The sequence below is a fragment of the Felis catus genome, chromosome A2, assembly GCF_018350175.1.
Source record: "Felis catus isolate Fca126 chromosome A2, F.catus_Fca126_mat1.0, whole genome shotgun sequence".
NCBI classification, from domain to species: domain Eukaryota; kingdom Metazoa; phylum Chordata; class Mammalia; order Carnivora; family Felidae; genus Felis; species Felis catus.
This window is the reverse complement of record NC_058369.1, coordinates 85,988,233-86,011,131: the sequence shown is the minus strand read 5'-3', so window position 1 is coordinate 86,011,131 and position 22,899 is coordinate 85,988,233. Positions and strand designations below refer to the sequence as shown.

Here is a 22,899-nt window from a genome sequence, read left to right as displayed (position 1 = left end):
ACAAAAGACCCTGAATAGCCTATCTTGAAAAGAAAAACAAAACTGGAAGTATCATAATTCCAGACTTCAAGTTATATTACAAACTTGTAGTAATCAAAACAATATGGTACTGGCACAAAAACAGACACATGGATTAAGGGAACATAAAATCCACAAATACACCCATGATGATATGATTAGCTAATCTTCGACAAAGTGGGGCAAGAATATCCAATGGGATAAAGACAGTCCTTTGAACAAGCGCTGTTGGGAAAACTGGGCAGCCACATGCAAAAGAATGATATTGGACTACTTTCTTACACTATACACAAAGATAAACTAAAAATGGATTAAAGACCTAAATGTGAGACCTGAAACCACAAAATAATGCATTTTAAAAGAATTAAAAAAATAAATAAATGGAGAATTAAAATATGAAACTCACTGTTGTGCATTATATTGGAAGGCATAGATATAAAAGGAAATTGAGAGTATCACATGCTGAAAAGAGTGAGCCAAAGTCTTCATTTTTAGACATGTACAGCCAAAATCCCTAAGTCAAGAACTTGATAAGTAAGTTGGGATGCAGAAGTGGGGGCAGAAAGAGTATGGGAGTGTGAAAGAGCACTGGTCCTTTGCAGTGACCTGACCAGGTTTCAGGGCTTTGTTCTGCTCTTCTAGGTTGGTGACTTATTTCTCTTTGCACAAAGCACTAGATTTTCTGGGCTCTATATGCCTAACCTGTGAAACAAGAGTGATAAACTAGAAGGTCATTTTCAGTTGGAAAGTCAAACAATGTGTGACTTTGGGGGGATAAGGAGGGGGGGGGTAAGGGTGAGGGAGAAGAAGATGATACTTGAAGGATTAACAATGATGGTTTTGTCATACATGACAGAGTCCTGATCATGGTGGTAGACAGAAAGAAAAAGCTCCAAGGTAGAGTGTGGTTGAGTATTTAAATATGGGAGGATATGTATAGACTAGAACAGGGAAAGGAATACAAGTAAGATACTAAGGCTACACATAAGTGAAAAAAATCCTTCTTTCTTTGGAAATAATAATAGTTAATGCTTATTAAGGATGTACTACACAGGTGCTGTCAAGTGCTTTGCATACATATTTTTTAACTCTCACAAAAATCTAAAAGACAGGAAGTTTTTATTCCAATTTTACCATTAAGGAACAGAGAGGTTCCTTGCCTGGGAAGCTGTGAGAGGGACAGAATTGTGACTCAAAATCCAGACTCCAGATTGTGGAGGCTGGAAGGCAGAATCCTGTGATTTGATCACTCACTAAGACTGGTTACTTAGCCAAATGATTTACTACTCTGCACCTTTTTTTCCTTATTCATAAGGCAGAATATTTTCCTTCCTATCTAACTTTCAGAGCTACTTGACATACTTGAGAAATTGTACTTTGTAAAGGGTAAATTATGATAGATATGTAACATATTTTTTTATTAAAAATGGACAAAATGGCATCTAAGGCTTTAATTTAAAGAAAAGAAATTAAAGGTCTTAAACTTAAATGCCCTTCATTACTTCATTAATGTAGACAGGGTCATATAATTAAAATAAAGAGAGAAATAGTATTGTAAACTTAAAGGGCAAGGGAAAGATTGGACAAGTTAACACTGGATAATCCTCGGTAGGACTACTATATTTACTCTAGTTTGATAATGGGAAATTTGCCAGACCATAACAAAGGAAATTCCAGATTATGATTTAGTAGATACTCTTATGTTGGCTTCAATGCCTTTTTGGTTTCTATATAGTCTGTCAACATTCATACCATCTTATATTAGTGCAGTGTGTCAGACATACAATTGCACTCACTATGGAAACCAAGATTTCTCATGAGATTCTGAACATTAGCATGACAGCAACATTGGATACATATACCCACACAAGAGCTTTTCTTTCTGAGTTTTCTCTTTTTCTTCTTTGGCTAAGACTAGAAAATGCAGAAATAAAGCCTGAAGCGTTTTGGTTTTTGTTATTTCTTTGAACCTGAATATGAATTTCCTTCTATTTTCAATGCTGTTGTTGTTTAATCCAAACTACTTTATTTTTCTTTTTGCAATGCAGCAAATCTTAACAGCATGATGAAAGCATGGGTGGGAAGCATTATTCTTACTATTTTTGTTATTTTGGCTCAATAAAAAAATCTGTGTGGAAAAAAAGACAAAGGGGAAATTATGTCTATGCCCACCCACAACTGGAAAGCCCTCTTTAGTTAAAATAATTAAAGCCTAGTCTCTGGCTGGAGTCTGTGTGTGTATAAACCTCAGAGATAACATAAAAACGGCCTTCTGGGCATCCTCTGAGACAGAGGATGTTCAATCAGATTCCAAGAACTAAAGAACATGTGTTTTACAAGAAAGCAAGCCAAAATACAAACTTTCCTTTAAGAACTACAAATACCATATGGAAAATTGATCCCATAAACTAAGAAGAAAAACATAATAAAGGCATGGCTTTTGAGTCTCACTATGCCGTTTAAGGGATATAATCTAGTCTTTTACCTTAATTTCCAAAAAATGATTGAATTAAAGGGGAAGATTTAACTAATAATTCAATACTATTTCTCACTGTATTAGTAAACTTGTCTTGTTATTTTGCAAAACAAACCAATATGAGAGAAAGGGGGCAGAGATGGGGAGACAGACCATTAATTTCATTGGTTTCCTGTATTATATGGTATTGTGGCTGTTTATGTTTCTTTTCAAGTAAAGCTGTATGATAAGGAGTTTAAGTTCTAAGGAGTTTACCCAATATATAAGGAGAATAGAGAGGTGATAGTCTCTGTATTTGGGAACTTATTTACTTACTGTATTTGCTCATAATTACTAAGGCAGACAAGATGTCAGTGATGAGTTTATAAACTACAATTAGCATAAACTATATCCTTACATAAAGTTATATTTGTTACGTGATCTTTACTATTATTTCCAAATGATACAGAAATAATGACATTTATCAAGTCTTGTATCTTTCATAGGTCCGTTTGCTTTGCTTGTAGTTTATAATAGTGTATTTAGTTTTTGTTTTTTTTTACTTTAGTCAATTTAAGCATACTTATATATTGTCCCTTTCAGATAATTCTGTCATTTCCTAGAGAATTATTTGTTTATGTTTTGCAATTTTTCATTATGTGCTTATCTTTTGAAGGGATTTTTGTTTTTCTTAAATGAAAAGTCCATCAACTGGCTTGTAAAATGATCCCTCCAAAACAGATTTACGTTTATTTGTGTTTTGCACTCTATGAATATCATGGGTTTTGGGTAAAAGTTTACCAATCTTTTCTTCAAGATTCCCATAGTATGAAAAAAGGGTAAATTTGAACTCCATACCAGAACAAACATAGGATTCTGGTCTTTATTTATTCCAAGGAATTTTTTATTTTCCTTTCCAGAACACTGGGGACAGAAAAGCTTTGTAGCCATGGTCAAAATGTATGTAGTACTACTCCCAGTGAAAGGACCAATTTTGATGAATTCTGACTCTGCACAGACATCAGTTTAACTCCTTGCCTCATGCAGTTTCAAGACCTGTTCTCTAGTCCTCTCTGTGCAGATATTAATGCCAGACTTCTTACTGTTTGGGCCCTGTGAAAATCTGATGACTGACCTTCCCTGGTCTGGCCAAAATGAGTTTGCATCCTTTTGCTCTGCCTTTCAGTTTCCTTACCATTGGTGACCTCTATGGATTTCCTTTTCTTTCCTGTAAATTCAATTCAATAAACTCAAATTCATCATTTTAGGCAATTTGTAGCAGAAGATGTTCCTATCATTTTTCTGGAAATTTAAATCTGAAAGGACCTTTTCATTAATTTTATAAAGTTGACCTCACATGCGCAAACTTGAACACTTTCATAATCCTTGGTTCAGAACTCACTCTTATTGCTCTTCCATGGCTTGCTTTTACTAGTCATTGTTTTTTAAACTTACTTATTTTTGAGAGAGACAGAGAGAGAGACAGAGAGAGAGAGAGCGAGCAAGCGAGCAGGGGAGGGGTAGAGAGAAAGGGAAACGAAGCAGGCTTCAGGCTCCAGGCTCTGAGCTGTCAACACAGAGCCCAGCACGGGGCTCGAACCCATGAACTATGAGACCTTGACCTAAGCCAAAGTCAGATGCTTAATCGACTGAGCCACCAAGGTGCCCCTTATTAGTAATTTTTAATAATATTATTGTATCTTTTTTTTTAAATTTTTTTTTCAACGTTTATTTATTTTTGGGACAGGGAGAGACAGAGCATGAACGGGGGAGGGGCAGAGAGAGAGGGAGACACAGAATCGGAAACAGGCTCCAGGCTCTGAGCCATCAGCCCAGAGCCCGACGCGGGGCTCGAACTCCCGGACCGCGAGATCGTGACCTGGCTGAAGTCGGACGCTTAACCGACTGCGCCACCCAGGCGCCCCTGTATCTTAAAACTCATCACACAAAATAAAACTTAGGATCTTGACGATAAGGTAGAACAGTGGACAAATGATGATATAGCAGTCAGAATGAATAATTCATAGTCACATCAGCCATATGCAATGGATCTTAGCAATATGCTATTAAGTATTAATAAGTTCCAAAAGATTAGAAGCACTATTACACCCATTTCAAAAAAGTTATTAAAAAAAAAAGCAAGAGAATATTGACTACTAGTTTCAAGTTGAAGTTTCTCTCTGGTGATGGTACTTGAGGGCAGGTATAACAGTACAATAATGGGAGCAGGGAGCACTGCATAGTTAGATGTATATTATTTTCAAACCTTTTTATTTTCAACTCGAAACAGTTTTATGTAAAATTCAGATATTGTCCACACTGCTCTGCCCTCTGACTGTGGAATTTCTTTTTTTAATTTGTATTCCCAAGTAGTTCTATAGTGTCTACCATTTGTAGGATTGCAAACAAAAGTGTCTACTTCAAAGTAGGGAGGTATTCTGATCTTTTTATAGCTGAAATGATGCAATGGTGAGATCAATTCATAGTTCTTTATTTCACTGAGGCAGATTCACTGGATTGGGCAGACATTTCACAGGACAATATGAAAATAAACAGACCTAAGTTTTGGCCAAAGTTGTCTCATAGAAACTTGGTAAGCCCAAGACACACACCATTGTAGAAATAATGTGAATTTACACTTTTTGAGAAAGACGAAGAAAAATATTAATGTGATTTTATAGAGAGAAAAAATAAATTAACAGAAAAAATTTGTTATTCCCCACTTTTTTTTTCTAGAGAGAGAAAAAATAATAATCACACGTCTGATAAATTTCTGGTAAATTTATGATTGGGTAAAGAGTACCCTGGAAATAATCACAAATTAAGATACTCTAACTTCCAAAATATTCTCCCAGCCTTCTTCCTGGTCTGAGAGTTTTCAAGAATAGACTATTCTCATAATTTTTTAATTTCTTAATTTTCAAAAATTCCAGTCAAATTGGTATAGTCCCCTTTCTTCCTGCCCCTCTCTTCTAAACACAACTGTACACCCATGAGATAACACAAAAGGCAACCAAAGGAGAGCTCTCAAAGATTCTAAGAAGATTATGGACTTGTTTGGAATCCCAGGATTTGAGAAACTGGCAACTTATCTTATGTTTCCCTACTCAACAGAAGAAATTGACCCAGATCCCTCATTTCTCAACCCCCAACTTAACAACATAAGGCAGCTCAGGTAGGCTCATTCTGCCACAGGATGGAATGGGTATATCTGACTACATCAGAAAAGCCCAACACCACTAAGAATGGATCAGAATCTCTGCGAACAATAAGTGTCCACTGGAAATGCCCTCTTGTTGGTTGTATCAACAAATGCTCATTCATTGGGCCTTTTTTTCCTATGTGATCTTTGTTTTTCACTCAGATGTGCATGATCTCACTCTGAGGGAACATTGGAGTGAAAATTAAGGATGCTTTTTTCCAAAGAGATTTACTTTTTCTGCTTTGAGAGGGATTCACTATCCATTAAAAACTACTATAATCTTCTTCATGCAGCCTGGCTTACAATATCTTAGTTTCACCTCTCCTAGTTTCGAGTCTGGGTTTCAGGACCTCATGTTGATATGGTCATTGGTCAGCTTTAGCATTTACTTATAAATTTGAATTCCCATTTCTCTTTTTCTCTCTCTTTATCATAAAATACTATGTAGATACCATGAATGCATTAATCATCCTATTTTATATAAAATCAATTTAGTTTTTGCAGCACAAACCGTCACAGCAACTGGTTTGGTTATGGCACAAAGGAAAATTCTCAAACAGACTTTTTGACTACTTAAAATCAATTAATACATGCTGGTGATTCTGCAACAACTCACTGGCTGGGGAATTACTGGTGTACCCAGTCAAGGCATTGAGAAACATTTTAGGATAAAAATTAAGCACTTTGATTACAAATTTTTAAGACTTATTCACACCTATCCCCAACTTTAACTGGGTGAGCATCACCATTTTTTTCTCTACATTTCCCTTTGAAATTTTGAAAGGTCACTGAAAAATACATCGATATTTAACTTGAAAAGATATTTCAATGTGTGTTCCAGATGATTCTTTTCCATAGCTACCTAATAACTTTACCACATAGACAAAAAAAATATAGGCTGTATTAAACTTTGTAAGAATTAGAAGCTGAATTTAAGTGCATACATTTATGAGAATAAATTGTTCACTTTAGAATGCCAAAAATCTTCATTTATCCTAAATGAAAGATGTTTATGAATAGTAGTACTGCTAAGAGAGTTACTCTTGATTTTTTAGATTTTAGCGTGCAACATTCAATCTTGACTTATATCCACATGTGTTATATCATTAATTATAATAGCAATAGAAGAAAATGAACCCATAAAACACTCACTTTATACAAATTGCATATAAATGATAAATAGAAGAAAGTCTTATACCTAAACTATAATTGAGGAAGTGAAAAACCTTAGGAATCTGTAATGTGTTTTGAATCTACAGCCCTACGCAATGACTTAGAATTTTCCATCAAATCATCAGTCATATCTTCTAGGATTTATTTAATAGTGCATTGAATCCATGATTTTATAGATAGTGCACATTACGATCCCATGAGTAGCTTGTTCAAAATAGAGATTCGTGAAACTCATCACAGACCTATAAAATCAGAATCTCTGGAGATGAAAGTTGGGCATTTTTAATTTTTAAGATTTTTCAGTTAATCCCAGAATAAACAATTGAAGATTTTTACTTAATTGCTTTAGTTAACTTAATTCTCACATTCAAATTCTATGATTAATTTGGATCCTGCATTAACCAAAAACTGAACATAAATTTATTTTAATAAAATTGCCAAATCACAATCATAAAGAGGATTACTAACTTGACAATTCACAAAGCCAAAAAAGAAAAAAATCACTGTTTTTTTCTAGTTTGTGATTAATTTATGTACAACATTCCTTCCCTACTTATAAGAATTATTTTCTAAATACCACCTGCCTGCCTTCTGAAAGTCTAGAGTAGTCACTCATAATTTAGCATATTTTTTTTCGGTGGGTAAATATCAAAACATTTTATTTCACAGATAGAATGCTAGTATCTTGGTATTAGGAACTTATGCCATATACTATGTTTTTACACAATTTTCATTTATTTTGAGAGAGAGAGAGAGAGAGAGAGAGAGAGAGAGAGAGAGAGAGAGCATGAGCAGGGAAGGGGGAGAGAGAGAGAGAGAGAGAGAGAGAGAGAGAGAGAGAGAGAAAATCCAAAGCAGGCTCCAGGTTCAGAGCTGTCAGCACAGAGCCTGACACGGGGCTTGAACTCACAACTGAGAGATCATGACCTGGGCGTAAGTCGGACACTCAACCAACTGAGCCACACAGATGCCACTGTTTTTACACAATTTTTAGAACAATATTTTTAAAGTATAAAAATGTGATTTAATGGGTAATCTTATATTATTATTATTACAATTACATACAAACTAATACAGCAATTATATTTAAATTTGAATTTTTGATTTGACGGAAAGCATACTACATTAAACAAATAACAACAAAATCGCAATATTATTTTCCAGTTTAAGAGCTTGGAAATTAGTTGGTTTGATCTATTGTACACCACTATACCCTAGCTGGTTTCTGGAGTCTCCTTTCTTTCCAAATATATTTGGTGTGTAAGTATATAGCGAGTAAAATGAAAACTTGAAGAACTTGTCATTGTCTTGCATGTGATATAATTTGTAGAATGTATATCTAAAAGGTTTTTGCATTTCTTGAATATTATTATTGTTTATTTCATCAATCTATGAGAAGCAAGATTTTTAAAACATTTTGCACAATATATAATTCTGTTTTTCTCTCCATGAACTCCACAAATATTGGCTACCATTTTAAATTAGATATTAAAGACTTATATCTTCTCTAAACATTTATGTAAGAGAATGTCCTGTCTAAAGACATTAATTTCCTCTTGCAGAGTAAGTTCTTAATTTCTTTATATTATATTACTACTCTGGATAATTAGAATCAGTGTACTGTACCCATGTTAGTATAGCATGTTGCTATTAGAAAACTTACTTAACTTAGTTAAGTTTCCATTTGAGATTTTTCATTTAACTATGATTTATATTAAGGAATATTAAGACTATGTTAAGATCTATTCTATCTCCAGAATGTAAAATAAAAATTATAAATATCATTAAGAATTACAATTTCTAGGGGCATGTGTGTACCTCAGTCGGTTAAGCATCTGACTTCGGCTCTGGCCATGATCTCATGGTTCGTGGGTTTGAGCCCCGCATCGGGATCTGTGCTGACAGCTTGGAACCTGGAGTCTGCTTCAGTTTCTGGGTCTCCCTCTCTCTCTGCGCATCCCCCACTCATGCTCTGTCTTTCTCCATCTCTCAAAAATGAATAAACATTAAAAAAATTAAAAAAAAAGAATTACAATTTCTATATTGAAAATAATAATTTCCTAAATGAAAAATAAAAAAATATAGATAGCTTTGTTTTCCACACTAACAAGAGAGAAATTGAAAATGACTTTGCCTTGTTTCTTTAGTTTATCAGTTTTATCAGTTTTATTGGTCCTATATCAAAGATTCATTGTATAAATCTTTCAAAGTAACTAGGTATTACAAGAATACTTTACAATGCAGCTCTGAGAGCAAAAATTCTTGACACAGGAAACCATTTTTATAAATACATGTTTTCTTATAAGAATATTTTAACGTCTCTATATGTCTTAGAGAAAATTCTATGCAGTTTTTCTTCCACATTCAATCATCATTTCAGATTTTGTATTATAGTATGTCTACTATAACCAATAAACCAAATTACAAATGCTTCTAATTTTCAACCATTACTGAGATTTGCACTGTTAAGAGTTTTTAGGCTTTTTTTCTAATCTTTCCTGATCTGAAAGAATTCACGTATTTAAACTAGAAGAGATAATGAAAACGCCATTCCTTCTAAATACAGCTTGCAGCAGGTTACTCACTAGGCTTGGTGACCTTTTCCTCCTCACTTTAGTAAGGCCAGCTAGTAGCTTTACCCCCTCTGCATTGAGCAGGAAGGATACAGTCCTTGCATTACTAATAGTTTCTAAACCACAAAAACAAACCCTAGAAATAAAAGGTAAATAGAAATATTAAGAAAGCTAAAATGTTTGCTAATGGTTAGAATAAAACTTTTTTTTTTTAATTTAAGGTCTCTCCTAAGTTTAGGAAGACACAAAATAAAGTATACAGAGGTGACAGTAGTTTTAGTAAATACTTAAAAACTAAAATAATAGGTCAGTGGTGTATCATTTCCAAAGTGCCAGAAAATAAAGAATCTTAGACTCTACGGCTAGCTGAACGTACTTACTATCTGTCATTCTCCTTATGCTGTTGCTTTGAAATAGTCTAATACTCACTTGCCCAGGGCAAATCATTGTTCAGGACAGGGGAACTTTCCAGAATACTGGCCACATGTATCTGAAGATGTAGGTCACTCCAAGGGAAACATTTGGCATTCATGCCATTTCTTTACTGTTAGTGAAAATGTGTCCACTTGACAAAGCTTGTCTTACTTTTCAGGTAGCATGAATGAAAACCAAGAGACCAGCAGTATTCCACAGTCAAGTTCCTGAGTACTCCACTCCAATTATCCAACATTTTTAAAAGGATGTTTTAATCAAGCACTTGTCCAATAAGAGATTTAACGGTACTTGGGGACTATAATATGTCCCATTTCTCTTCTATTTCTCTTGATTTCTGTTTCTTAACCCAGCGTAGTAAACTGCTACAGGTTTTTACCAAAATGCAGTTAGCAGTAGTTGGAAATGTGTTATTTCGCATGACCAAAAGTGTTCAGCCGCATTATAATGGGTCACATTTGCATATAACTAGATGGCCAAGCAAGGTCTATTTCAGTGATTTGGCAAATTCAGCACAGTCAATACATTCATTATTGTTCTTGTCATTCTCTCTCAAAACACCATCTATTAAGTTAATCAGTTCAGCTTCACTCATTGGTGGTGCCTGTTCCTTTTCCTTCTTATGGATGCCAGCAATGACTGTGGAAAGTTCTAGGCTGTCAAGCAAATTATTGCTGTCATAATCATGCAGTTTGAAATAATGGAGGTGCAGTGCCTGTGGGAACATCTCTACCTCCGGTTTGTTGATGAAACCTTCTAGATACTCCATGATATGCTCTTGGTCATGCACTGTGTTCTTATCCAGGCCCATGCTGTTGGGATGGGAAAAGTTTGCCCCTGGCTCCTCAGCCCTGGTACCCAGAGCACAAAAAGCCCAGAGCAGGCCACATATGAAGGGGGTTCTGAGCAGCCACAGAGATCTCATTGTCACTGATGTGAAATGTTGAGGTTTGGGAGTGAACAGTCAAGAAAGAATTCTTTAGATGTCTTCAGTGCTAAAAGGATGGTTTTATTAAAGTGGGGTCAGGACCTGTGGGCAGGAAGAGCTGCATTGGGGTTGTGAGGAGTTGCTCATTGTGTCCTTTCAAGTGGGAAGGTAGTTAGGGATAGCATAAGTCTCTAAGGAATTTGGAAGCAAGGTTTCTAGGACCCTGCAGTGCTAGCTGTTGTTAGGAAAAGGTCACTTACTACTGTCTAGTAAAACCTTAGTTATGAGACGCTTCACATGTAGATCAGTGGCCATATGCTTGGACGATAAACGCTATCATATATCTTGTGGGTTGGGTAGAGATAAAGAAAGTTTCCAAAGAGATTTTTTTTATAGCATCCTGGAGGTCAGGCTAATGTCAAACTAAGGTTGCCTTTTGCCTCTAGCAAACTATTAGCATCAAGACAGCCAAGCTCCTTGAGGAAGGTCACTCTACCTATCTCAAGTACTGGTCAAAGGGCTATAAGTTGTCATGAAGTTTATTTCTTTTTTTCTTTTGCATTTGTTCCCCACCTCAATCACTGGTACCCTCACTGCTCCCAGTTTCCAAGCAGTTTTCCTCAGTTGTGAAGCTTTCCAGCCTACTTTTCTTTATTTCTTAAAAAGAATCTTGTCATCACATTTAAAAAAAATTTTTTTATGAAATTTATTGTCAAATTGGTTTCCATACAACACCCAGTGCTCATCCCAAAAGGTGCTCTCCTCAATACCCATCACCCACCCTCCCCTCCCTCCCACCCCCCATCAACCCTCAGTTTGTTCTCAGTTTTTAACAGTCTCTTATGCTTTGGCTCTCTCCCACTCTAACCTCCTTTTTTTTTCCCTTCCCCTCCCCCATGGGTTTCTGTTAAGTTTCTCAGGATCCACATAAGAGTGAAACCATATGGTATCTGTCTTTCTCTGTATGGCTTATTTCACTTAGCATAACACTCTCCAGTTCCATCCATGTTGCTACAAAGGGCCATATTTCATTCTTTCTCATTGCCACGTAGTGCTCCATTGTGTATATAAACCACAATTTTTTTATCCATTCATCAGTTGATGGACATTTTTTTAATGTTTATTTATTTTTGAGGGAGAGAGAGAAAGAGAGAGGGAGACAGAGACAGAGACAGAGACAGAGACAGAGACAGAGGAGGGGCCGAGAGAGAGGGACACACAGAATCCGAACCAGGCTCCAGGCTCTGAGCTGCTTAACTGACTGAGCCACCCAGGTGCCCCTTAACTTATTTGTCTTTAATTGGTAATAGTTTTGAAAGAACTTCCCAGATAAACTGTCTGTTTATTTTTAGTTATTGAAATTTAGTTAATAAATATATATTGTAAACTTCTAGAGTATGAGCAATAATGTTAAGAATCATATTACCTTGCTTTATTTATGGGTTGAAAGTAAGAGAAAGGTGCAACATTACCTACCCATTTTTCTTAGATAAAAGAAATTCCTGCATTCTAAAAGTTTAATAATCTGTTTTTGAAATGTACAAACAACTAAAACTTAGTTTTTCTCTCTCTTGTAGACTTTTTATTGAGGAAACTTCCATAATTCAATAGTTATACTTTTAATATTTTAATTGGGAACATTTAGAAAAGCGAATGTGCTACATTATTCTGTAACTGGAGATTCAGTTAGTCAGTATAATGATGGTTTTTTGCCAGAATTAATTCTGACAAGGAACATTGGCATAATATATTAAATGCCAAGCCATAGAAACAACACCCCAGAAATAGGAGCTGATGATTCAAGCTTGGCAGAGTCTCCTTGTGCTCAATATTAAAAACTAGCATAAAGCCTGGCCATAACAATATTCGAAAAGTAAAAATTTTTCCTTCCAACATGTTCCTCGAGTTCAAAAACATAATAATGGAGATTTCAAAGACCGTCGGAAAATACAGGTCTAGAAAATAAGGTCAAGAGATGAATTTGGATTCTGCCACCAAAAAATAATAGCCACAAATTATCATGGAAAGACTTTTTTGAAAGCTTTTAGACAGCTTCCATCTGAGACTGTGTTGGTCCTTACATTCAATCCTCTCCAGTAATGCTTTTACGGTCTTTATGTTTGTTAATTCCTGATTAACGTTGTGACATGGATTAATTTTTAAAGGTAACAAACATTACAAAAAATATATAAATAATTTCAACTTAGCTAATTAACTCATGTCCTTATACTTGATCTTGTCCAGATAACCATAGAGTGTTTTTTTTCCCCCAAAGTTCTTCAACAATTCTGGTTGTCTCTTCATTAATTCACACTACCCCTATAATGATGGTAGTATACTACAACATTCAAAATAAAGCCATGAAGTTCGAAATATCATTTACTCCACTTTACTGTGATTCACTTTAAAGTTAAGTAAAACATTTGCTTATTTAATCTTTAAGAAAGTGCTAGTGCATATTCAAATCAATAGTATTAGTAGTCTAGTATATCTGTTTTATTTCACAAATGAGTAACTTGAGAATACAGGAAAACAGCAAATGAATTAATGAGTCCAATAAAAAAAATAAGTGGTAGAACAGGAATTTTCTCTGAAGATTCAATATTGTGCAAAGATGTAGGGGTAAAGAACTGTGCTAACATCCAGTTTTAAGTTTCTAAATCATCTTGGCTATTCTGCAGTAACAGGATCTGAGCCACTGGGAATAGACATGCATATGTGACTGTGTGTGTGCATGTGTGGGTGTATGTTTAATATGTATTGCTATATTTTGTCATATAGAGTACGTTTACAATTACATATATACTATATTCTCTTTCACAGAGAAACACAGCAACCTATATTTGCATTTAATATATATTGTTTTACAACTAGCATTTCAATTTATAAAACTTAAAATATATTTGGTTAATTTAAAAAAATGTCTGATTAACAAGGAAACTGTATTTTGTTAAAATCTCAGCTCAAATATCAGACATGCAGTATGAAAAATATGAAACACACAAACCATAGTTTCATAGAACTGGAAATGCTTTAAGAGAGCATATAAACTGAACCATCATTTAAAAGATGAAGAAAAGTCCTCTTTCAATGAAGTAATACCATTCAGAATATCTTAAGGAGTAGAAGGAACTTTTTATGAGAACACATAACACAGTAGACTAGTGTTGTAATAGTGTAAACACTGATTATGATTAAGTAGAAAGCAGTATTAAATAAAGAGAGTATTGTACACAGGTTAAAAGTTTGCATTCTGGAACTAATTTTTGAATTCTGGTTTCCATACACTTTATTTAGCTGTTGAGCTATTTTATCTCTTCACTTTCCATTTTAGGATAATAATACTACATTTTTCATGGCATTGGTAACTATATATTAGTGTAGATACATTACAGTCTAGCGTATATTATGCATCCATAAATATTATTGAATATTAATATATATTATATATAATTCATATAATAATATATATTATTAAATAATATATATATAATGAAGATTGTTATAATAGTTATTATTATTTACTGTATTAAAGCAATTATGAGAAACTGTGAAAGAATAGATACTATCTTTCCCTACTTTTTATTGTATTTGGAAGGAGAAAGGGAAGCTAAGTATAATTCATTTTCAGGTAAATATGGTTATCAAGGCTTGAATTTTAAAGAAACCAATACTTAGTGAAATGGGGCTTAAATATTAGTAAGTGCCTTTTTATGGTCTCCACTGGGCAATCCAATAAACCAAGCTGCATTATGTTGGTGAGAAAAAAAAAAAAAGACAATGGAATTTGTTCCACACTCTCAGGTGACTTCTAAGGAATTGACTGTTCAAACTGAAGAAACCCAAGAATGTTCAGGAAATGTTACTAAAGAAAGGAAGGAAAGCATAAATGCAATTAGGCACTTCATTTCTCTGAACTGAGGACATAAATCAGTTTCATTTCACATTCCATTCTGACAATTTGCTGGTGTCTTCATTGATAGCTACTTGGAAAATGTCTCATACTATGTTTATATTTTTCAAGAGAGGGGATAATATAACAATGTTACAGGCAAGAAGAGGAAGGAGGTTACAGGCAAGAAGAGGAGGTAGTCTATAAGAACTTTCTATTCTAGATTATAGAGTCAAAGAATCTAAGAATTCAAACATTCTCAGAAATAATATAGTTCCCCTTTCAATCTAATTGCTGGAATGTCTCACATGTTTGAAATGTAAATCACATGCCTTATTAGATTTTGAGTTTCTTCAGAACAAAAACTAGGAAGAGTAAGTTAAATCTTCAGGCAAAAAATATTTGAGTCAATAAAAATGAATATTTCTAACAAGTAAAGCTGTCCAATAGTGAAATAACATTTAGTTTATGACCTGATTTTAAAATTCAGTGATCTCATGAATGTCATCTGTACCTATCTTAGCAAAATTACATAGGAAACAGACATTATTAAAAATTAATTCCTCATTCATGGGGCATCTGGCTGGCTCAGTCGGCAGAGCACATGACTCTTGATCTCAAGATCATGAATTCAAGCTCCATGTTGGGAGTGAAGTGTACTTAAAAAAAATCCTCATTATAAAATTAAAAATAGAAGGTAGACTGTACTGTTGGAAAACCCCAAACAATGTTTCTGTGATGAAATGCTAAAATATGCTCTTCAAACATAAAATAACTAAGATGGATTGTAAAAGCATGCTTGAGTGATATTATAAAGGTAAAAATAATGAGTAATAAAAACAAGCAAATAACTCTTAGATATGCCAAGATTTTGAAGACATAAGCTAAAACAGATAATTTTCTTGTATTATAAAATATAAATGATGGACCTCCTGTGTACAATCCGCCACATTTGGAAACCCAGATCTATTCCATTCTTAGAACTCCTTTTATTCAGCTCAACTGTTCAAAGAAAGATTCTCCACAGGAACGGCTGAGATATTCACTTGTAGGAGGTAAGACTTAAAATTTCAAATAAGTCAGTTCTAAGCTATTTTACAAGATATTCATGTGAGATATTTTGTAATCATTAGGAACAGATTATCATGCAACATATTTTAAAGTAAGAACTTAAACAAGACAATAGAAATAACATAGTACATAATGTACTTTTATTTCTGTTTTATTACCTCATCATTCTCAGGAAATACAAATAATCAATTCGCACTTTGGAGACTAAGTGTTGATCCTCCTTCTTTGGCCACCACTCAGAATTTCCAATATGATGCATTTCAAGGGATTCAGGAACCTATGACTTCCCAGCTACTTATTGAAGTTACTGATGAATTAGGTGGGAATAAAGCAAGTCAGCTGTCAGCCACTATAACAGTCATAATTCATGTGTTTCCTTGGACCACAATGCAGCCAACTTTTTCCACAAAAACAAGTACAACTACAGTAAGTACTTAGTGATGAAATGTAATTCTAAAGTAGTCTGAATTAGTCATAAACATAGAAACTATTTGGGAACTTTTACAGGAGTTATTCTTATATTTTGGCAATAAAAGACATTAATGAAATAGTTACTTTAATACATTAGAATTTCCATTATCAAAGTAGTGAAAAATTGTTACAGTTGTTAGTTGCTAATTTTGAGTCAGGTAGATATAAATGTTAATCATTTTTATAGGTCTTTTTGATATTATTTAGTTTAGATTCTTAGTAATTCTGTTCTCATCACATTATACTTTTCTGTATTTAAATGAACACTCATGAGGTTTTCTTATATACTTAGTACTATAAATTTTACAAACATATTTGAAAAGCTTGTTTCTTTGAAAAGTATGTAATTTCACTGGAAGACAAGATATACATTTAGAGTAATTTAAATAAATCCTGGACAATGTCAAATGATAGGGCAATTGTTATTTAACTCTTGAGCTTGAAAATAAGGTAAGTTTATTTGGGCTGAGATAAGCAGTAAGTTCTCTACAATAGAAAAGAAAAAATAATAATATAGTTCTTTAGGGACATATTTTTAAAAATTTTTAAATTTTATTAAATACATAAATTTATTTACTTTATTTATTTATTTATTTATTTATTTATTTATTTATTTATGTAAGTAAGTAAGTAAGTAAGTAAAGAGAAAGAGAAAAGCTTTGCAGGGGGGAGGTATAGAATTACCTAGGAAGAATATAATCTATTCTGGGAAATGCTAAGAAGGTAGTGAAGCTGGAAGCTAGATTTGTATTAGGAAAACAAAGCTCATATTGGTAATGTAAAATAATTGAGCATGAGATATCCTGAATGCAGAGATTAGAAGTCTGGATGATTACTGAAAACAGAAAGTTATAAGTTTCATAGCAGAAGACAGACTCACAATGCCTCATAAACTTTGTTAATGTGGAAATAAAGAGAAAATTAATGATGCATAGGAAAACTTTCTGTGGAATATGCTGTTTGATTTCTAACAGGTGGACTTTGAACATCAAAGTAGGAATTCATATCCATAACTCCACTCACATTATTATGATGCTGCCTATATAACAGAGCTAACCCAACAAGATATGTTTGAATTAAAATAGCCATTTGCAGGAAAAAATTTATAGAAAATTTCTCCCTTGCTTGACTTCACAGTCAAGAAGTTTTGCATTGGCTATACAAAATCATCATAATACAATTTGGATAGTCTAAATCCAAAGAAAACAAAACATTGAATTAAAGTGGTGTGGGACTGTTAATGCTCCCAAGGGCCTACCAGAAGGAAATTTAAATTCTCTCTGTGAGAGGATAGCAGTATCCTAAGCCTCCAATTATTTCTAAAAATTTTTCAATCCACTGAACACTACATGATTAAATATAGTTAGGCACATGAGAAAATAAGATTTCATAACCAAGAAGCAACAAAACCACAAAAAGCATGAACAGAAACACAATAACTACAGAAATGTTCAAAATCAAACTGCAAAATAATTATGCCTATTTAGTTCAAGAGATATAAACCAAGTTTGAAATTGGGTCAGAGTATGAGAGACCATACAAATAACAGAATATTTGAAAACATATCAAAATATCTAGAAATTAAAAATACAGTAGCTGAAATTAAATCCTGGCCATACTGATATACAGGATATATAAACACTAAAATGAACAATTACTGAATACACATTTTTTTGAGCCCACATGAATGAATATATTAAGCTATAAAGCAGATCTGAACAGATTTCAGCAGACTGAAATCATGCTATTATCTGTGACTTTAAGAAATTATACTAGAGATCAAAACAAATAGGTATTTAGAAATTAAAGGAATAAAGAATATTTTATATGAATGAATTAAATGCTACATAATAAAACTGTGAGAAGTTAAAACAGAATTGAAAGCTATATATTTTCCCCTAAGTACCATTTTAATTGCATCTCACTGGTTTTAATAGGTAGTATTTTTGTTACCATTCATTTATTTTATTTTATTTTTTTAATTTTTTTTAACGTTTATTTTTGAGACAGAGAGAGACAGAGCATGAACGGGGGAGGGTCAGAGAGAGGGAGACACAGAATCTGAAACAGGCTCCAGGATCTGAGCTGTCAGCACAGAGCCCGACGCAGGGCTCGAACTCACAGACCACTAAATCATGACCTGAGCCGCAGTCGGATGCTCAGCCGACTGAGCCACCCAGGCGCCCCTGTTACCATTCATTTAAAGACATTATCTATTTCCTTAAAACTTCTTATTTTCCCTGCATGTTAATTAAAACTACATTTCATCTGAAGTTAGAGAAGAAGAAAAATAAATAAATAAATAAATAAATAAATAAATAAATAAATAAATTTTATTAGAGATTTTTTAAATAAATGAAATGATAAGAAATGAATTTAATGAAATAGAAAGCAAACATAGAAAATCGAAGCCAAAAGTCAGTTATTTGAAAATGATAATAAAATCTATATATTACTCTGGGGAGGCTGAGAGTGAGCAAAAGTGAAGTCCCATCTTACCAATGTCAGAATGAACTGGAAGACAACTGGTGTGGCATCTCTTAAGAAAAGGGAAGGGGGGGCACCTGGGTGGCTCAGTCGGTTGAGTGTCCAACTTCGGCTCAGGTCGTGATCTCACAGCTCCTGAGTTCGAGCCCTGCGTCGGGCTCTGTGCTGACAGCTCAGAGCCTGGAGCCTGTTTCAGATTCTGTGTCTCCCTCTCTCTCTGCCCCTAACCCACTCGCATTCTGTCTCTGTCAAAAATAAATAAACATTAAAAAAATTAAAAAAAAAAAAAGAAAAGGGAAGGGAAGGGAAAGGAAGGGAAAGGAAAGAGAGTGGAAGAAAAGAGAAAAGAAAAAAGGAAAGGATAGGAAAGGAAAGGAAAGGAAAGGAAAAGAAGACATTCCTAAGAGAATAAACAACCTTTTCGTTATGTTTGAAGAAGGAAAATCAACATTTGTTCTACCCCAAATAAAGACTTAATATAAAATACAATGATTAAGATATTACGGTGTGGATTCATGAAGACAAATAGACAAGAGAACAGAATAGAAAGTCTAGTTAATGATCCACAACACATAGACATATGATTTATATCAAACGTATTACTACAGAGCAGTAATAAAAGGATGATAGGTTCAATAAATTATACTGGGCAGTGGTCACGTATATAGACAAAACAAGAATGATCCTCCACCCAAATTTGTAGATGAATTCATAGACTTAAATGGCAAAAATAAACAAAATCAGTGGACACCTGACTAGCTCAGTCAATGGAGCATGCAATCTTGATCTTGGGGTTGTGAGTTCAAGCCCCATGTTCAGTGTAGAGATGACAAAAAAAAAATCTTCAAAAAAATAAATGAAATTACTATACTTTAGAAAGAATATAAGACACCAACTTAATACATTTTGGGTAGAAAAGATTTTTAAATAAGACAAAAAAAAAAAAAAAAAAAAGAAACCAAAAACAGCCATAAGGAAAATTTTTAGGGAATTGAATACTTTAGAATTAAGAACTTCTTATTATAGATAAAATGGTAGGATATTTTACTATGTGACTTTTTCTCCAGTGTAAGTTTAGTGGAGAAGACCACTCAGTAAGTTAAACAGTATGGGACATAAGGGGACAATTACTGAGATTATGTTATGAGTATCTGGTGAGTTACTGTACTACTTTTATATATTTCTGTATATATTTTAGGCATCACAAAATAATGGTTGTAAAATAATTGAAAGGAATTAACCTGAGATTCCTATGTACTTTGTCAAGCTATTCCTATTTAATGCTTCAAATTTTTCCCGAAACGCCCTTCACCACTAAAGTATTGTCACTTATTTTGTAGCTAAATGAAAACTGTCTGTTTTGGAACTTTTAATCACATATTTTATAGTCAAACCCTGAAATCTATTATTTTAAAAAAGTATGAACATTCTCCTAGTCATTCAGTAAATTAATTATTAGTTCCTACTCCTATCCCAGGGTATGTGACCATGGAACTTTCTTTCACATTCCACAAATACATATTCAAATCATTTTATAAGTCAAGTAAATATTGCCCAAGTATTAGTAATATTGTAAGATGTTATAGCAGCATTCTAACCATTAAATTGTATTGCTTTTCATTTCTGACTCAATGTGAATGTCATCTACCTATTCTGAGTCAATGTTCTCTACTGGGTCTTGCTTCTTTGGGACAGATCATTCTAGCCTGTACCATGGTGGAAAAAAATAATATAACTTATATCAACATGTAGATTTTTATCATCTAAATTTCTGATTAATAAAGCAAAATCTAGCGAAGCAGAATGTTTGTAATAAAGCACAACAGGCAGAATAAAAACAGTCTGTAGAAAGATGTAAAAGGAGTTTCAGATTTGTAGTTGAATGGTATTGTAATCCATATAATTCTCATGAAAAACTACAGTAGGCTTGTTAAATGAGGAAAATCAATTAATGCTGCCTGGAAATGATTCTAAATGTGTGACTTAAGAATTTACTCCCAAAGACTATAACAAATGTCTTTGCTACCTTCCAAAAGCCATATTAGCTTTTAAGTTTACATGTGTACTTACATAATACACATATTTCTACAAAGAGATATATATGCTTCACTTTGCAAAAAGTATTACCAAACAAGAAGCAACCTTAGAAATTCTGTAGTTCAATCCATCCATTGTGCAGGAAGGGGAAACAATAGCCTAATAACTTATAAATTATATGCTATTGTGAGTAAACAGACAAAAACACCTGCATATTTAAGATAGGTTTTTAAAAGTTAATATTTCTACAGGCTTATTTAATGTATTATGGACTAGATATTATTTATATTTGAGTATGTTATAAAATTACATAGTAAAGATCACTTACGTCTTTAAGTTATTTATTTATTTATCAAACACATGATGAGGCCCTATGCTAGTAGGAGTACAAAGCTGAATAAGTCAGAGAAAAACCTTCTTGCCATAAACAATAGAATACAGCTTGAAATAGCTTAAATAATAAAAACTCAGCTTCAAGAAGTAGTGGACTATTAGGACAAAAATTTGAACATCTCTATACATCAACCTAAAGAATATGGACTTTACCTTCCAATCAGAAAGGATCAAAAGAGGTATTACAAGAAAAGGGTGATAGGATGATTGGATAGGTCCAGTAAGTATAGAGTACATGAAGGGAAGATTGGAGAATAGAGATAGCAGTGCTCATGAAACCAGTTAGGATGTTATTTTAACAATCCAGACAAGAGAGGCCTCAAAATAAGGCAATGAAAAACTTCATGTAAAGATGAAGGGGTAGATCTGAAATATATGTAAACAATAATATTCACCATTTACTATGTTTGGAACTTGTGTATTACAATATATCGTGGGAAAGATAATTTCTCTTAGTATTTAGTCATTATTATTAGACTACATTTAAAAAAAATTTTTTTTTCAACGTTTATTTATTTTTGGGACAGAGAGAGACAGAGCATGAACGGGGAGGGGCAGAGAGAGAGGGAGACACAGAATCGAAAACAGGCTGCAGGCTCCGGGCCATCAGCCCAGAGCCCGACGCGGGGCTCGAACTCACGGACCTTGAGATCGTGACCTGGCTGAAGTCGGACGTTTAACCGACTGCGCCACCCAGGCGCCCCTAGACTACATTTTAAAAAATAAGGCCGATCTTTCTTTCAATTTAAAATGTTGAATGAGATATTAAAACTTAAAAACATTTCTAAGTGGTTAGAATACACTGCCAGAATTTTATCTGCTTCTAAAATATAACTATATAACTATAAAATCCACTACAAAAATAGAACATTCTTAAAGCCAGTGTGCTAGCAATGTGCATCCGTGAGTTATAAAGAAATTAAGGTCTGAGGATAAAAAACTCAAAGTAATTAAAAATAAATCCAATCATATTATAAATAATATAGGAGGCATCTTCAGCTTGACATTTACTTATAAATGCAGATTTTTTAACAACAAAAGAAAACATTATCCTAAGTTCATAAATTGTGCTCTAGTAAATGCATTCAATAAAGACCTCGGCATCTTTTACAATGCCAAGTATGGTAGTTGATAAATTAGAGGACCAATAACTATACGTTATATGAAAGATATGTGATCGTGATCATTCTTAATTGGGGGCAGGGAGGGTTCATAAACTGTTGCCGAATCTGATGAAAGCTACGGTCTCTCTCTCCAGAACAATGTACACATGTATATGCACATGCACTTTTATATTCAACATCAGAGGCTTGTAAAACCCATCCACGAAACCCAGATTAAGAAAGAAACCCTGAATAAAGACAAGAGTTTATTCCTGCTTCTGAATTTGGGGGAAAAACAGTTTCCATGAGCAAAACCTATTTCTATTATTATAAAATAAAGTGAAATAAGCCACTAAAATAACTATGATGAAAATTTTATTAATATATTCCTTAAATATATTAGCATTTGGCACGCTCTTATTATGCTCTTATAATAAGTAAATAATACCTTGAAGCTTAGAAAGGAACCTTAGAAAGGAGAGAATCTTTTATCGTAAATGTAGGTAGACTTAAATAAGCTAATAATAAATAAGCCCAACCCCAGACTAAGTAAAATAAATAAAAATGCTATAAATCGTCTTTTGATTAACCCTTCATCTTTAAGCCCATACCTGCCTACTCAGAGGTCCTTCTCAGGGCAGGTAGAGAAGAGAGAAACTAACTC

At 33.7% G+C, this 22,899-nt stretch overlaps 1 protein-coding gene across 1 annotated transcript; it reads right to left on the bottom strand.

The window, feature by feature from the left end:
- Positions 1 to 8,852: 8,852 nt before the first annotated feature.
- Positions 8,853 to 11,538, bottom strand: LOC123381244 (multiple coagulation factor deficiency protein 2 homolog). Its single transcript, XM_045041812.1, has one exon. It carries the CDS (start codon positions 10,776 to 10,778, stop codon positions 10,341 to 10,343), a length of 438 nt encoding a protein of 145 aa, XP_044897747.1. The 5' UTR covers positions 10,779 to 11,538; the 3' UTR covers positions 8,853 to 10,340.
- Between the last annotated feature and the right edge of the window lie 11,361 nt (positions 11,539 to 22,899).

Excerpts from the sequence above, each read along its gene's own strand:
- LOC123381244 (XM_045041812.1), bottom strand. The coding sequence starts at position 10,778 with ATGAGATCTCTGTGGCTGCTCAGAACCCCCTTCATATGTGGCCTGCTC.